This window comes from Patiria miniata, unplaced genomic scaffold (assembly GCF_015706575.1).
Source record: "Patiria miniata isolate m_02_andy unplaced genomic scaffold, ASM1570657v1 HiC_scaffold_3, whole genome shotgun sequence".
NCBI classification, from domain to species: Eukaryota; Metazoa; Echinodermata; class Asteroidea; order Valvatida; family Asterinidae; genus Patiria; species Patiria miniata.
The window spans coordinates 34,747,459-34,763,785 of record NW_024037069.1 but is presented as its reverse complement, the minus strand read 5'-3'; the positions used below and the strand labels follow the sequence as shown (position 1 = coordinate 34,763,785).

Genomic DNA, 16,327 nt, shown 5'->3' with positions numbered 1-16,327 from the left:
CTGTCAAAGTTAGCCGAAAATCGGCTAAAACGGTCACTGTGGACAGGATTTGACCTCGGCAACACGTGCGCTGCAGGCTGACTGACATACGATGTATGTGCCTATGTACAACGTACGTGTATTGTGGACGTCCTGTCCTGTGCATGTTTTGAAGCAGAGGTATTGTCAACGTGAAGTTTTAAGCGTGCGCAGGGTATGTTCGAGTTCGCTTATCGCCTCGAAACTTTGAAATGTTTTAGACCTACCCTTCAATCGACAATTAAAGTAAAAACAAATATAAAAACTGCCATGGTTAATTTTTCAGGAATTTTCAAATGAAAAAGGGTCTTTTTATTATAACTTCCGGTCTGATGACATCATTCGCCTAAAACTTCGCACACGTCTTAAGTGGGTCAAGGTCATCATATACACCAATATTTAGGCGATTCGGACAAACTTCGCCACAGACATCTATTCAAAATACATTTTTGCTAATTTTCAACCTGTCGCTAGAGGGCGCTCGAAGATTGCATGACGTCATCGGTAGATGATTTGAAGAATTCTATCGGCCAAGAGACTAACACTGTTAAAAGCAAGTTCATTTCTATTACCATTTTCAAATAATAAGCCACTTCCTGTTTGGGCCTTTTTCGACCGGAAGCAAGGGTCACGTGATTGCACGCACACTGAATGAAATGAAGACCTTAACCTGTTCTACCACTTGCCGGCAACAGAATGCTGCGGACGCGTACAGTTGATTTCTTATGCATTTTTTAATATTAAAAGTGTCACAATTTAATTGCCTATAAATAAACACAGGATGACGTCATCATGACGTCATCATTCCACAATGTTGTTTGAATTAGGGTCTTTGCTTGGACAAAGATTGGTGTAAATAAATTACTGGCAAAGAGTCAAAAATGCCCTTTGAAAATCGACAATTATTTTTTAATTTCTGTGTACAAAGTCTATGGGAAAAATTAAATATTCAAAAATCTATAATAAATTAGTCGATGACGTCACCATGACGTCAATCTTCGGGACACATCTTTGCTATAGGGGCTATGCTTATGCTAACTTTGAATGATGTATGACAAAGATTAGTGCCAAAAGTGGCGTTGAGAAAAAACGTGCACAAAGTCTATGGGATTTAGGCGACAAAAAGAAGAAGCCAAAAAAAAAAAAAAAAAAAATGAGAACAAAAACAAAGGCTTTTCCGCAACTTTGCGGAAAAGCCAATTACCTTTTGCGGAATACTTTTATGCCAACATGGATCCTATTACGCGGATTGATGGTTAATGGTCAGAATGGTAATATATATTATTAACAATAAATCAAAATAGGGACATGCTCTAAAATGATGATGATTTTTCGATTTCTATTATGTGCAATACACATTATTAATGGCAATTTGTACACAAAATGATAATAATTTTTCGTTCCTCTTGAGTACAATATTCATTCATATTTACGACCTGTACAAAAAATAACAACTTTGCAATTTCTATTTTATCTGAATACACGCCAATAAAATCAACATATACAAAATACATACATACGAAATACTTCTCATTTGCATAATTGAAAATATTTTTGTTCAGATAATTACATTGTACACATCTTAAAGTCGCTTTTCAAGATTACATTTTTAATGTGGTATCCACTTTAAAAAACAAACCAAAAACTTATCACCGGCAAGCAAATTAAAATGAATATTTCAGTATTCATAAGATCAGACATTACATCCATTCTCGAAACACAATTTTACTTCCTACACACGATCACCTTCACCATCGTCGCTGGTTCCTGAAAAGACGCACGATCTGCCTCCCAATTTGACAACTTCGGTATAAAATTTACACTCCGGAGATCTGACCCAGTCCGCAACCCTCGTCTTCGATGCGAACTCTTCTTTCTTGTGTTTCGTCTTTAAATTTATCTGCATTAATAACAATCATTATAATAATATTTAAGGAATGTCGGTCCCATTAATTGTTAACATAAATGCAAGGTCGGAACCAATGATATATGTTCACTATAACCAAAATTTATATTAATTAACGGAGTTTGTTTAAACGAGCGTCAACTGTACTTACAACGTGGATAATGAGGATGGCGATGAATAAGATTGACAATCCGACTTCCAGCACAATCACAGCGACGTTACGAGCCAAACCAAGAGTCGTCTCTGAAAGAAAATCAAGTTGCCATAATCATGTACAATATCTGACTCTGTTAAATTGATTTCTGACTTGATTGAATTGATATCTGACATGATTAAATTGATATCTGCCTTGATTCAATTGATGTCTGACTTAATCCAATCGGTATCTGACTTGATTCAATTAGTGTCAGAATTGGTTCCCCGAGTTTCATTGTTACCAATTTGACGTCACGTCGAGGGAATTCTTTGCTCCACTGCGATTGGTGATACACGAGAGGATTAATTCTCAACCAAATTGACAGTTAATCACCTCAAGAAATGGTTCCGACATGACACTGCTACCTACCTGGATTATTGGAGGACTGAGCTTCATTGTAAGTTGTCGTTGTGCCATATGTTACCGTTGCGTCATGAGTTGCCGTTTTGGGGTGTGTTGCCGTTGTGGGGTGAGTTTTGGTGAGGCGTACCCTCGTGCGGGTAATGTCCCCTACAGCAACACCCACTGCCTCGCACTCGTAAACTTCCTCATCGTCAGCTGTTGTCACTTGGACTGATGCTAAAGTTGAATAAGTGTTGTTTCTCATAGACGACCCTGATTAATTGATTTGAAATTAATCATTTTATGTTGACAATATAAACTTAGTAACTATGCAAATTGTTCCAAAAGCAGAAACGCACTTCAGTCACAGAGGGAGAACGTACAAGCTTTGAGGAGCTCTTTTATGTGCCGATTTATCAAGGCTCTTGTGCTTATTTCATCAATGGTACTCAGATTAAACAAACTCTTACAACAAACTAACAACTTGACTACAGGGTGAGTAAAAAAATACGAAACCAAATGTCGGGACAACTGTTTTAGAGAAGTTTTGCATGTAGCACTTTTAAAGGTACGGAATTTTAAACACAACCACCGTTTTAAAGTTCTATCCACAGTTCTTTGAGCAAAACGAAAACAAATCACATAGGGATGTTTTTTTTTTGCTGAAAGAACGCACCCCTTTTTGTACCAACTCCGCAAGGCAAGCATGACGGGGCAAACTGTAGGGAAAGAAACGTCCAACCTCTGGGGAAATCAATAAGGACAAACCTGGAATTGGTATTGCAAGCCCTACTTGTTCAACCACTTTAGCTTATTATAATAAAAAATAGTCAAAACGAAACAGTAATACTCTGCATGATGTTCAAGTTGCGTTTCCCTCGCTCATCAACAAACTGTGTTTCTTCTGGATCTTTTATTGCATTTTTCAAATTCAATTTTCAATCTCATTTTCAATCTCTCCCCTCCCTTCTATTTTAATTTGTTTTTGGGAGGGCGTCTTCAACCCTTTAAGAAAAGGTGTTTTTTTATTTTGAGCTCAAACAGATTTGTCTAGCGAGTAGACTGGCTCCCGGTCCGTACATTATCGATACTGACTGTTGGGCGGAAACCAACGTTCCCCGCAACTTATTGTCGGACTGCCAGTATAGTTCGCAATTTGTAGTCTAACGATTCCATAAAACGTGGGCTGATTTGTTTTCTGTCGATATCATAGAAAGGAAAACATTTGGTATTGCTAAGACAAAAGCTATTTCGAAAAGGATAATATTTCTTAGGAATGAAGCTTGAAACAAAACAAAAACACGGAGAATTCAATCTTCAGAAGAACGCTGCTTACCCGTGTAGGTCGGTAGAACTACAGGCCAGACCATTGTGGAGACATTGAGTTCCGTCTGTCCGCCAAGAAACAGACGGATCCACCTCAATTCCATGGCAGGTTTGACCTGCTCCATGACGCAGGTCAGGTTATGCACCGTGCTGTCGTGTCGTACTCTCACCTCGCACGTGTCTGCGTCGTGATCTTGATTGCAGCCGATGACTGTAGGATATGGACGACTCGGGTACACTATTGGTCAGAAGAATTCGGAAAGAAGTTAACGTGGAAGCAAAAATTAAAATTTTGGAGTGGGAAAGCCTTTTTCTTGAGTGAGGCTGCTTTAACGTTTTGCTCTTTAAATATATTACAAATTTACAATCTTTGATTACAAAATTGTTGAATTCAATTCAGTAGACATTCAATTTGAACTCTCTAGTGAACCAATACAAAGTGGGATCATATAAAGTATAACACAGTGATACATACTTAAAGTTAATTAATTGAATTAAGGTAAATAGATAGGTAAATTTAAAAAAAAAAAGAGTAATGTGAAAGTATAAGGCTGTTCATAAGCCAAGGCTTGTAGGTGGAAAAGCCTGGACAAACTATGCAGTTAAAGATAAAGGCCTTCAAAACTTAACGCCTAGTGACACGTGATGACGTCATAATAACGTCAATGTTCGGCAAAAATCTGCAGGTGCTGGGATGTTCGTATGCCAAGTAAGTATAAAGGCAATCGGATGAATTTAAGCGCCCAAATGGTAGGGCACGATAAAAACGTGTACAAATGCTATGGCCAGGATTCTGAAAAAAAACTTAAACGAAAACAAAGGCTGTTTTGCCAAAACAGCCAAAAGTAACTTTAGAATATATAAAGTGACCTAACGTGCGAAGTGTCTACCCCCCCCCCCAAAAAAAAAAAATGAGATCTAGAACCGCGCCTGGTTGCATGATCAAGAAATCATTATTATCGTGCACTTACCCTTGTCACGAACCGTCACCTTTCCTTCGTCTAGCATTTTCAAACGCGGTTTGACCTGAAAGTAGTAGGTTCCCTCATTGAAGGCGGTGACGTTCTCAATGACGAGACTGAACTCATTGTCGATATCATAGACGCCCTCTGGGATCCCGTTTTGGGGAGCCACTCTTCCCAAGAAGTACGAGATGAGCAGGGATGTGTCTCTCGTTGAGCCGTAGTACCAGAACATCGCGTCGACGTCACCCGGCGAGATTTGGCGAGATATGACGAGAGGACAGGGCACGATCCCTCGTTGGCCGCGTTCCAAGAACACGGTTCCATCAGTGTTTGCTTGGACGAGTCCACCTGCACCAAATGAACGAGAAAATATTTCTGAATTGATTACACCTTCTAAGAAATCTGTTCAAAGAAGTATTGTTGCAGCTAAACGATTCCTTTTTACATTTTTGTTTAAATCAAATCCGACAACATTGTATTGCTCGTGATTAGTTTAGTTACGGCAATTTAAAGTAGGCCGAATTGTATCATAGGAATCGTATCGAATCACAAAAGTCGAATCATATGTTTTGTCAATTTGGATCAAAATACCGTTAGAATTCCCTAATGATTGCAAGTAAATGCATTTGTGTAATAATTAGGAGAAAATCATTGCAGCAGTTCACAAAGTGTGGTTCAGTGATTCGTTCCAGAGATGTGGTTAGGATTTCCCGAGAAAATACATTTGCCCTTGAAAATCCGACTTCTGGCGCAATCACAGCAACGGGTTGCCCAGCACGTTTGCGGGAAGTTGGTGACACTTTATGAGCCAAAACAAGCGTTGTCTCTGAAAGAAAATCAAGTTGCCATAATCATGTACAATATCTGACTCCGTTAAATTGATTTCTGACTTGATTCAACTGATATCTGACTCGATTCAATTGATATATGACTTGATTCGACAGATATGTGACTTGATTCAATTGATATCTGACTTGATTCAATTGATATCTGACTTGATTCAATTGATTTCTGACTTGATTCGATAGATATGTGACTTGATTCAATTGATATCTGACTTGATTCAGTTGATTTCTGACTTGATTCGATTTATATATGTGACTTGATTCAATTGATATCTGACTTGATTCAATTAGTATCAGAATTGGTTCCCCGAGTTTCATTGTTACCCAATAGAACCCTTGCATGTGAAGTCACGTCGAGGGAGGTCTTTGTTCCTCTGCGATGGGTGATACATGGGAGGATTTACCCTCAACCAAATTGACAGTTATTCACCTCAAGAAATGGTTCCGACATGACACTGCTACCTACCTGGATTATTGGAGGACTGAACTTCATTGTAAGTTGTGTCATGAGTTGCCGTTGTGGGGTGAGTTTTGGTGAGGCGAACCCTCGTGCGTGTACTGCCTCCTACAGCAACACCCACTGCCTCACACTCGTATACTTCCTCATCGTCAACTGCTGCCAATTGGACTAATGCTGAAGTTGAATAGGTGTTGTTTCTCAATAACGACCCTGATTAATTGATTTGAAATCAATCTTTAATGTTGACAAATCAACTATACAAATTGTACCATTTGTATGAGAGCATGAACATTCTTCAGTCAAAGAGGGAGAATGTACAAGCTTTGAGAAGCTCTTTTAGGTGCCGATTTACCAAGGCTCTTGTGCTTATATTTAATCAATGGTTCTCAGATTAAGCAAATTCTTGCAACAAACTAACAACTTGACTAGATCTTGTTATTAGTCAACTCTGCAAGCTAAGCATGACGGGGCAAACTGTCGGGAAAGAAATATCCGACCTCTAGGGAAATCAAAAATGAAAAAACCTGGATGTAGTATCGTAGGCCCTACTTGTTCAACCACTTTAGCTTATTATTAAAAAAACCCACTGAAAATCAAACAGCAATACTCTGTACGATGTTGAAATTGCGTTTCCCGCGCTCATCAATAACAAAACTGTGTTTTTTTGTTTGTTCTCTTAATACATTTTGAACTTCATTTTCAATCTCTCTCCACTTCCCCCTATTTTTTTATTTTTTAGGGCTTCTCCAACCCTGTAAGAAAACTTTTTATTTTGGGCACAAACAGATCCGACCATAGCGAGTAGATTGGCTCGCGGTCTGTACATTATCGATACTGACTGCGGGGCGGGAACTAGCCTTTCCCATACTGCCAGTAATTCGCAATTTGCAATCTAACAATTCCATATAACTAAAACGTGGGCCGATTTTTTTTCTGTCACTAGCTTAAAAAAGGGAATACATTTGGTATTGCTAAAACAAAAGCTATTTAGAAAAGGATTATATTTTTTAGGAATGAAACTCGAGAAAAAAAAACGGAGAATGCAATCTTCAGAAGAACGCTGCTTACCCGTGTAGGCCGGTAGAACTACAGGCCTGACTGTTGTAGATGCGTTGAGTTCCGTCTTCCCGCCCAAAAACAGACGGATCCACCTCAATTGCACGGCAGGTTTGACCTGCTCCATGGCGCAGGTCAGGTTATACACCGTGCTGCCGTGTTGTACTCTCACCTCGCACGTGTCTGCATCGTGGTCTTGATTGCAGCCGATGACGGTAGGATATGGACGACCTGGAGAGACTGTTGGTGAGAAGTATTCGGGGGAAGTAAATTAATAACGTGGCTGCAAACCCATGAGAAATTTGTGAGGGGGCTTTGACGTTGACATTGGGGATGACATTATATGAATGGAAGGTTACTGACGTACATTTTGCTATTAAGTACTACATTTTAACAATCTTTATTTAGCAAATTAAACTTATTCAATTGCTAAAGTAAGTTGGATTTTTCTTATGTTTGTATTCCGAGAAAGTAGTGTTGCTAAAGGTGCCCTCTTCGTTCAAAATTGGACAATTAAGCCAAAGATTTGGCCAATCAAATCATACCCCAGGGTACGTAATCGTCAGAGATATCGTTTAGGCTACAGGTCTCCTTATTTCTGGGTACAGATCTCTAAGTATTGGTATTCCAAAGGGGAAATTTTAAGCGGAAATCATTATCATCATGCGCTTACCTTTGTCACAAACTTCAACCTGTCCTGCCTCTACCTGCCTGTTCAAACGCGGTTTCAGCTGAAAGTAGTAGGTTCCCTGATTGGAGGCGGTGACGTTCTCAATGACGAGATTGAACTCATTGTCGATATCATAGACGCCCTCTGGGATCCCGTTTTGGGAAGTCACTCTTCCAAAGGAATTTCTGATCAGCATGGATGTTTTACTGATTGAGCCATAGTGCCAGTTCATCACGTCGACGTCACCTGGCGGGATTTGGCGATATTTGACGAGAGGACAGGGTATGATCCCACGGTGGCCTCGTTCCAAGAACACAATTCCATCAGTGTTCGCTTGGATGCAAGCACCTAAATCGAATGAACGAAAAATGATTTCTGAATGCAGTACATTGCCTAAGAAATCTATTCAAAGAAGTCTTACTCAGCAAAACGATTCCTGGCCAGTATTACTTTTTGCTGAGTCACATTTTTTTTCATTATTGTATTGCTCGTAATAACTTACGGTTATTTAACAAAATCCCAATCATTTTTTCCTCCATTTAGGCCAAAACACCGCCAGATTTACCTTTGTTATTGTATATGAGTTCAGTCGCATTATTGTTATTGGAGAAAACTGTCGTAGCAGTTCACTCAGCGTGGTTTAGTGATTTTTCCCTGGGATATGGTTGGGATATATATCCATGCATCCAGATTACTTCAAAACTTCGCAAAATGAAACCTACCTCGATTGTTAGATGTCTGAACTTCATCGTTAGTTGCCGGTGTGGGATGAGCTTTGGCAAAGCGTACAATCATGTGTGTAATTCCTCCGCCTTCAGTAACATCAATCGCCTGGCACACGTATTCTGTATCATCGTCTACCGAAGGAACTTGGATTGACGCTGATCTTGAATGGGTGTTGCTCATATACGACGAAACTGATCGATAAAGTAAGGTATTAATATACTGATAAAAGAGCCTGAATGCGGCGAGCTTCAAGAACCCCTCGCGTGGCCCGCCTATGGGCATATTGACACAGGGCTGTTATGAGGTTTTTTATAGAATGATTTCAAACCATAACCACCCCAAGGACCACTAATGTTGGAGATTTATCTTGGTGTTTCTCAAGAAACAAATGATGAAAAATCAATCGGAGAAGGGCAAAAACGAATTACATTTACAACCTTTCCTATCTGGCATTTTTGTGCCTAGGCCTATATGGGTCCTTGTCAGTCCACGTTTGTTTTCACATCACGTACTGGCATACGAACGAGTATTAATTTTAACCGCCACATTATTGTTTCAAAATTTGCAGTGAGAGGTCAAATCTTGATATGCTAGTGTCATTTTATAAAGATCCTTTTCAGGGCATAAATGCCTTAAGATATGTGTACCAAAAATAATTGCAAATTCCACAACTTTTACACGTGAATTTTTCCTAATCAATGATTCAGGAAGCGCGTCACCATGCGTGACATTTCAGGCTCTAACCTGTCTGATGTATGGTGGTACTGTTCAAAGCCGACTGACAGACACACGACAGACAGACACAAGATTTGTTGACGAAAACTAATATTGGGGACAGCGCGGAGGGTATCAAATGAAATAGCAGTTTGCATACATGCGTCTATGATATTCGCACAATTCAGCGATTAATATTATGCGAATCAAGAGTGCGTCTTGACCTCGATATTCTGACCATTCGGTAGGCGCCTTCTATCGAGTATTCCCATTGATCTCCATTAGTTTATTGATCTCCAATATAAAAGTTATAATGGAGATCGATTGGTTTTCCGTAAGCTGTTGTTTTATTACAAAAAGGCAGCCGATTTTACCAATAAACAGATTAGTCCACATTTCTGATTGAAATAACGTCACAATTAAAAACAAACTCTGATTGGCTGGCGTGCGGGGTCGCATAAAATGTACATGCTAGTATGATATATCAGACGTTCGTAGCGTGGCTCTGCGCACTTAAATGTCCGCTCCTCAGTAACTTGACGGTAAGGATGAACTCTGCTTACCCGTGTTTGCCGGTAGAACTTCAGACCTGACTGATGTGGACGCATTAAGTTCCGTCAGCCCGCCTCCAAGCAGACGGATCCACCTCAGTTCCACGGCAGGTTTGACCTGCTCCATGACGCAGGTCAGGTTATGCACCGTGCTGTCGTGTCGTACTCTCATCTCGCACGTGTCTTCATGGTCAATTTCTTGATCACAGCCGATGACGCGAATGGTAGGTTGTACCAGACGAGCTGCATGTGAGACATTCGGTGGGAAGTTGAGTTAGCAAAGTAAATTATGGGATGCCAAAAAATAAGAACATCCAAACACCAGACAATTACATATTTGCATTGGCCTATAGTACAAAATTTGTGACCGTCCAAATAATCCAATGCCTTGTGTTAGATCATAATTATACAGGCATGCAAACTTTCCTCAGATCAACGGATCACCTCGTTTTTCAATTCACCTTTATTTCAGTAAAATAGAAACTCCGTAAAAAGTCTTAAAAGGCTTGGATTTTTGTTAGTTACGTCACATTTGCATACCTGCATTTAAACTATTTAGGTGACGTCACACTTTTGTTAAAGTGTAGATTATTTGTACGAATCTACACTTTATTGCAGATTATTTCAAGATTCTACGGGTTTTGTTGTGAATAGCCTCTGAAAAAAATTCATTAAATGCGACTAACTAGATCTTGAAAGAAATAGACGTTCAAAGGTACTTTTCTTTTTGGAAATGTAGAAATTATTTTTTTGGGGGGGGGATTCGAAATAATTTGACAGATACAGTGTACTTGATTATTACTACGTTATAACACGTATGCAAAAAACATTAACAAAATAACAATCCTAAATGTAACGGTTGAAAAACTTAAGAAATCAAATCGACCAATAGAAACGTACCCGATCAACACTTTTGAGATCATATTTCAAAGTAAGGCATGTTCCAAACGAAATTATTTCCTGTGTTGAGCGGGATCATGGTATTATTTCGATGTGTACTCCATGCAACAAATATTGAGGTCAATAAGGTGGTTCTCATTTGAATGGAATATGGCATGTGGTTCCACTAAACAAACAGCTTTATACTGCGCATATAAAATAGTTGCTGCCGAACTTCCTTGCAAATCCCGGAAGATCACATCAATGGAATTAAAAGTATAAAAAGATCCGTAGTTTGAATCCTGCTACGTATATTTTCCAATGACTGTTTTTCTGATCCAACTTCATAGTTGGGACAGTTTGCTTTAAAGGGAAAAAGGATAACGAAAACTTAAGTCTTGATGTGATTCCTATGAAACTATACATGTATTAAATGTTATGAATTGCTTCAACAGTACGGGGAAAATATGCGCGCAGCATGCCATTCGTAAGATGCCGAATGGCGCCCCGTGCTCTATTCGTGCTAAAATAATGGCGGGAAAAGCAACAGTGTGGTGTTACAGGATGGTGTTTAAACACTCACCCTCGCCACAGACTTCCACCTGCCCCTCTTCTATCATTTTCAAATGCGGTTTTAACTGAAAGTAGTAGGTTCCCTCATTGGAGGCGGTGACGTTCTCAATGACGAGACTAAACTCATCGTCGATATCATAGACGCCCTCTGGGATCCCGTTTTGAGGAGCCACACTTCCAAAGAAGTACGAGATGAGCAGGGATGTGCTGCTGATTGAGCCATAGTACCAGTACATCGCGACGACATCACGTGGCGGGATTTGGCGAGATTCGACGAGAGGACAGGGCACGATCCCGCGGTGGCCTCGTTCCAGGAACACGGTTCCATCAGTGTTCGCTTGCGCGAATCCGCCTTAAAAAAAAACAGAACAAGAAATGCAGTTTCTGATTTTGTGACATGACATGCAAAAAAATAAATTCAAAGTAGTTTTAGTCAGCAAAACCAGTCACTGACAATCGCATGTTTTGCTTTCAAATTCATTCTCAAATCATTATATTGCACACATTTTGTTCTGAAAATTTACAGTAAACAAAGGCCAATCCTATTGTTTTTCTCTCGCATTGTGAAACAATGAACCCACCGTCAGATTTGTCCTCATGATTGATATGCATTCAGCCATAATACCATTAGGGTAGAATCATTGCTGCCTTTCACGAAGCGTGGTTCAATCATTCTTCCCAAACGGTATTTGACAATAATTTGAAATCGGAATTCCCCCAGCCAACCCCAATAATTTGGTAACATACGGAGCCCCTAAAGGGACACAAATACCCCATGCGTGCGAGATAAATCAATTATTGGAGATTTTCCGAAAATCTGCACAATAGAGAGTGTGATAATAAAACTAAGTAAACGATTCCTAAAATTACTCACACTTTACGTATTTTAGGTGATATTAATCTCAGCCAATAATGTCATGCGCACGAGATATTTCATTTCTTATTTGAATGTATATACTTTCAGGGTCTCCGTACTTTATTGGAATAGTATTGGAATTACAAAATGTTACGTTTTATAATCCATTGAAATTGTGTGATTACTTACAGAATAATAACAAAATGACCCACTGCATTGCAACTGCATCGGTTTGACGTCTCTATAATGGAAGCAAAAATGCAATAATTCATTTCAAATAAAATGTAAGCCTTTTTTTCCAGAATTCTGTTTTTATATATGAATTTAACAAAGCCATTGTGAAACATTAAAGTCCATTTACTTTTAAATCCTTGACATGAATAAGGGCGAGATGAAAACAAAGTTGCCCCTCAAACGCACACAAATATATCTGTTGTAATGCAAAACTGCCCCTCAAAAACACAAGTACCCCTCTCGCATTAACAAGATTGTGCACTATTTGATAGGAGGATTAATAAAAAACAACTAAATGGAAACACTTAATGTAGGCGTCGTATTATAGGATTTGATGTTCGCTACAGCAAAATATATATAGCTGAAGTCCCTCAAAATAATGGTAAAAAAATCTCTATGTTTCCATTGAAATCTTAAACTCCCTATTTCTTAATAGGGAAAAAGATTTCTAAAGACAGACTTTTGGGGTCTATATGCTTACTGCCATTTAATGAAAAATGACTTGTGTATGTACTTTGAAACTAAACTGTTTACGCCACTAAATGGTACTAGTCAACATCGTAAAGAAAAGCGATAACTTTTTGACACACCATTATAAAAACTTTTGATTTATTGTATTGTATTTTTATTGTTTTATTTCCATTTGTCACAAATTAATATAATGCAAATGCAACAGATTATTTACTACAACAATAACTAAAATTAATAGAATGCTTATACATGTACAACACTTTGATCAATTAAACATAAATGGTGACAGATGGGGGAACCAGGAAAAAAGCCTAAGCTTATACAGAGCCTGGTCCCGTTTGTGAATAACTTATGAAATAAACAACAATTATAGCTATAATTTAAAACAGTATTAATTAAATCAATAAATTAATTAATCAATTATTTACTTGGCATAATTGTAGAAAAACTGAAGGAAATTGAAATATACATGTACTTATTTACAATCAGGGGTGTGAAATCTCAGCTTTAAAGCTGATTTCAGCTTTTTTTGTTTTGGATTTCAGCTTGTTTCCCTCTCTTACTGTGTACAAAAGTATAGGAGATTTCCAAAGTTCAGCCCTTTTACACCTTTTTTCAGCTGTTTTCAGCTATTTTTATCAGTGGTCACTCACACCCCTGTACAATATAACATTTAATTATGATGGAGTGTGACTTATACAAATGCGAATTATGGGTGCACGTCTTATATAATACCGGAAATAAGTAGGTTTTTTTTTATAGATATCTTTTGAATTGATGCACAGTCCGAAAGAAGGGTATAGGGGTAAGCTGATTCCAAAGAAGAGGGCCTTGGTGTCTAACTGTTTTCATGAATGTTGCGGTCCTAGTCTTACCAATGTGATTTTTTTTAGGCTGATCTTGTTTTAAAAAACAAACAAACAATCAACCAACCAACCCCCAAAACAATTAAAAAACTAACAACCAATGAAAATACAAAAACAGATCTTATCGCCCACTTATCCATTGAAGAGAACCCATGATCCTTCCCGATAATCAAGGGCAGGGTCCGGAATGGGATTTCCCAATGTATGGCAAGTGGTTTATATTTATGGCAGCTTGCCAAATCTCTGACAGGAGCTGGTACAACTCACTTTGGTGTCGGTTGGTCGGTCGGTTGGTTGGTCGCCGAAAACCTGACCAAAAATATTTTACAAAAAATGAGTAAATGCCATGCCGTCGTCCGTAAAATGCACTCTAAAACTTGTGTAACAATTCGTTAAGTTGTTTATGACAATTTTGTTAACGGCGGCAAGATAATTTATGTGCAGTATTGTTATGGTCACGTGGTATTTTCTGTCGTGGTTGGACGGTATCCAGAAGGAGGAAATGAAAATTGACGAAAAGTATGGTATTCCATAAGTGCAATCGGCGTCGCATTTTTCACCAGAGCTTATTGTTCAAAGGCCTGTTGGCATTCAGCAGACCAAGTAAATTAAATGCCTTTCCTAGTCAATTTAGTCAGTGGCTCAGCAATTTGGCTGTACTTATTTACATATCTCCTGTAATATCCACTTATTAAAAAAAAATATTCAACTTCTGATACATTTGTGTGCACTGCTTAATTTTGAACAATACGTGTTTTTGCCGGATCAGTAGCTACTCCGTCTTGTGAGATAACGTGACCCAAGTAACGTACCTTGTTCTCTTCAAATGTAAATTTTTTTGGCTTGAGTTTCAGGCCAGACGATCTAAACCTATCAAAGACTTTTCGCAGATATGGTCAATATAATCTGCAAAAGACCTCAAAGAAATTGTAATATCATCAACAAAAATTTAGGCAATTTTCCAATGTAAATCTCTGAGGATTTCATACATGACACCTTGCAATGTGCTAGGAGCTCCATTCAAACCAAAAGGGAGAACATTAAATTCATACTGACCCTCTTGTTTAACAAAATGCAGTCTTACTTTTTGAATTGTCTTCCATTGCTATCTGCCAGTTGTAATTACACAGTTCTACGATTAATAATCCATTGAAAATTTGTGATAACTTGCAGAATAATAACAAAATTAGCCACTGCATTACAACTGCATCAGTTTGACGTCTCTATAATGGAAGAATTATATTTTTGGATTTTCTTTATATATGAATTTCAAATCAGCAGCAATAAAAGACCTTTCAGCGGAGCCAATGTGGAACATTAACATCCATTTACTTTTAAATCCTTGACATGAATAAGCGCGCCTATGAGGCCCCAATGCTCCTTACTCACGAGTAAGCCATTTTGGATCGTGTTCCCTGAATCTATTTATTAAACGAAATGAAAACATCATCCGGTTTATTCCGTAATAAATGTTTCCAAACGTTCATTACATTCAATATTTAAAACATTTTTTTTTACAAACAAATTTGTATTACAAACGTTGGTATGATTTTACCGGCTGAAATAATGTTTCTGGATTAATTAACATTTTTTTTTAGGACAGTGTGCCTTCAACTACACCTATGTGGCGTCTTACATTTTCCACGAGAGTTCTTTCTGCATTCCGCAACTGGCGACAATGTATACAAACTAGCAAATGCTAGGAAGTAACCTTTTATTTTCCCGAATAAAGGTTTATGTCATATTCCGTCCAGTCAAAAATCATTTGTGTCTTATTTTAACTCTTTGACAACATAATGCACCGAGAAACAAGCACACGTAGTAATAACATGCTTACCGAAACTAACTGGAATAGTTGACACAACGTCCCCCTTAGATAGTGATCTGGAATTTATGGCCAATTAATCTGAACTCTATGTAGACCTCTCGAATGTTGACGGCTCGAATATCAATCACATGACCTGGATTGGCCAATGAGAGATTGCGGCACTTGACAATTTATGCACACTTTGCTCTATTTAGTTTACTTTACGTATCACTTGGCAATCGTCCGGGAGAGCACAGGAATGTTTGTTGTCAACTTGACATATTTCCAATGCGACTAAGTTTGTGGACGACGACAATGGTACTTGCAGTTTAGATTTAGGGAAACCCCCGAAAACATGTGTAGACTGAAAACCTAATCAACAAGTACCGCCCATAGGCGGGATTCGAACCCGGCCCGGGTCACTGAGCGCCAACCTGAGTAGCTTCTTTCCAACCTAGGTTCTATCTCCAGTTCGGCTTTATCTCTCATTTAAGAATTCTTCTGCTATTTAAATAGTCAGGGACAGTCAAATTTAAAACAGATAAAACTCATGGAGTTTCGTCTTCTCCCTCCCCCCTCTTGCGGAGTAGGGGCGATTGAAATTTGGGTTGTTTTCGAATACTCAGTCGGGAAACGCAAATACCACATATATAATACGGCCACTGGTAATTATATCAGAGTGAGTTTAAGTGCATATAATATACATTGCAAAGAAAAAAAAAAGAAGTCATTGGGAAATTGTTTAGAATCCAACACCTTTTACTCAAGTCCTTTGTTTTGAGACTTTATATGATAATAAATTAAAGAATGGGTAAGCAAGAAATTTTCTTTTCAATAAGATATTTTTCGGCCAAAAAACCATAACT

General features: G+C 38.5%; 1 protein-coding gene across 1 annotated transcript; it reads right to left on the bottom strand.

Moving 5' to 3' along the window:
* Positions 1–1,835: 1,835 nt before the first annotated feature.
* LOC119736756 lies at positions 1,836–11,572 on the bottom strand. The gene is made up of 8 exons (XM_038210766.1): positions 11,238–11,572; positions 7,788–8,132; positions 7,127–7,354; positions 6,065–6,268; positions 4,760–5,101; positions 3,799–4,026; positions 2,490–2,735; positions 1,836–1,918 (listed from the first exon to the last, which is right to left on the bottom strand). The coding sequence occupies exons 1-8, from the start codon at positions 11,461–11,463 to the stop codon at positions 1,836–1,838; spliced, it is 1,902 nt and encodes a 633-aa protein (XP_038066694.1). The 5' UTR covers positions 11,464–11,572.
* Positions 11,573–16,327: the final 4,755 nt, after the last annotated feature.

Coding starts and splice junctions, on each gene's coding strand:
- LOC119736756 (XM_038210766.1), bottom strand. CDS start 11,463: ATGTACTGGTACTATGGCTCAATCAGCAGCACATCCCTGCTCATCTCG. Junction 7,355..7,787: donor GGTTGAAGTTTGTGACAAAG/GTAAGCGCATGA, acceptor TCTCACCAACAG/TCTCTCCAGGTCGTCCATAT. Junction 6,269..7,126: donor AGTTCTACCGGCCTACACGG/GTAAGCAGCGTT, acceptor TCAATTAATCAG/GGTCGTTATTGAGAAACAAC.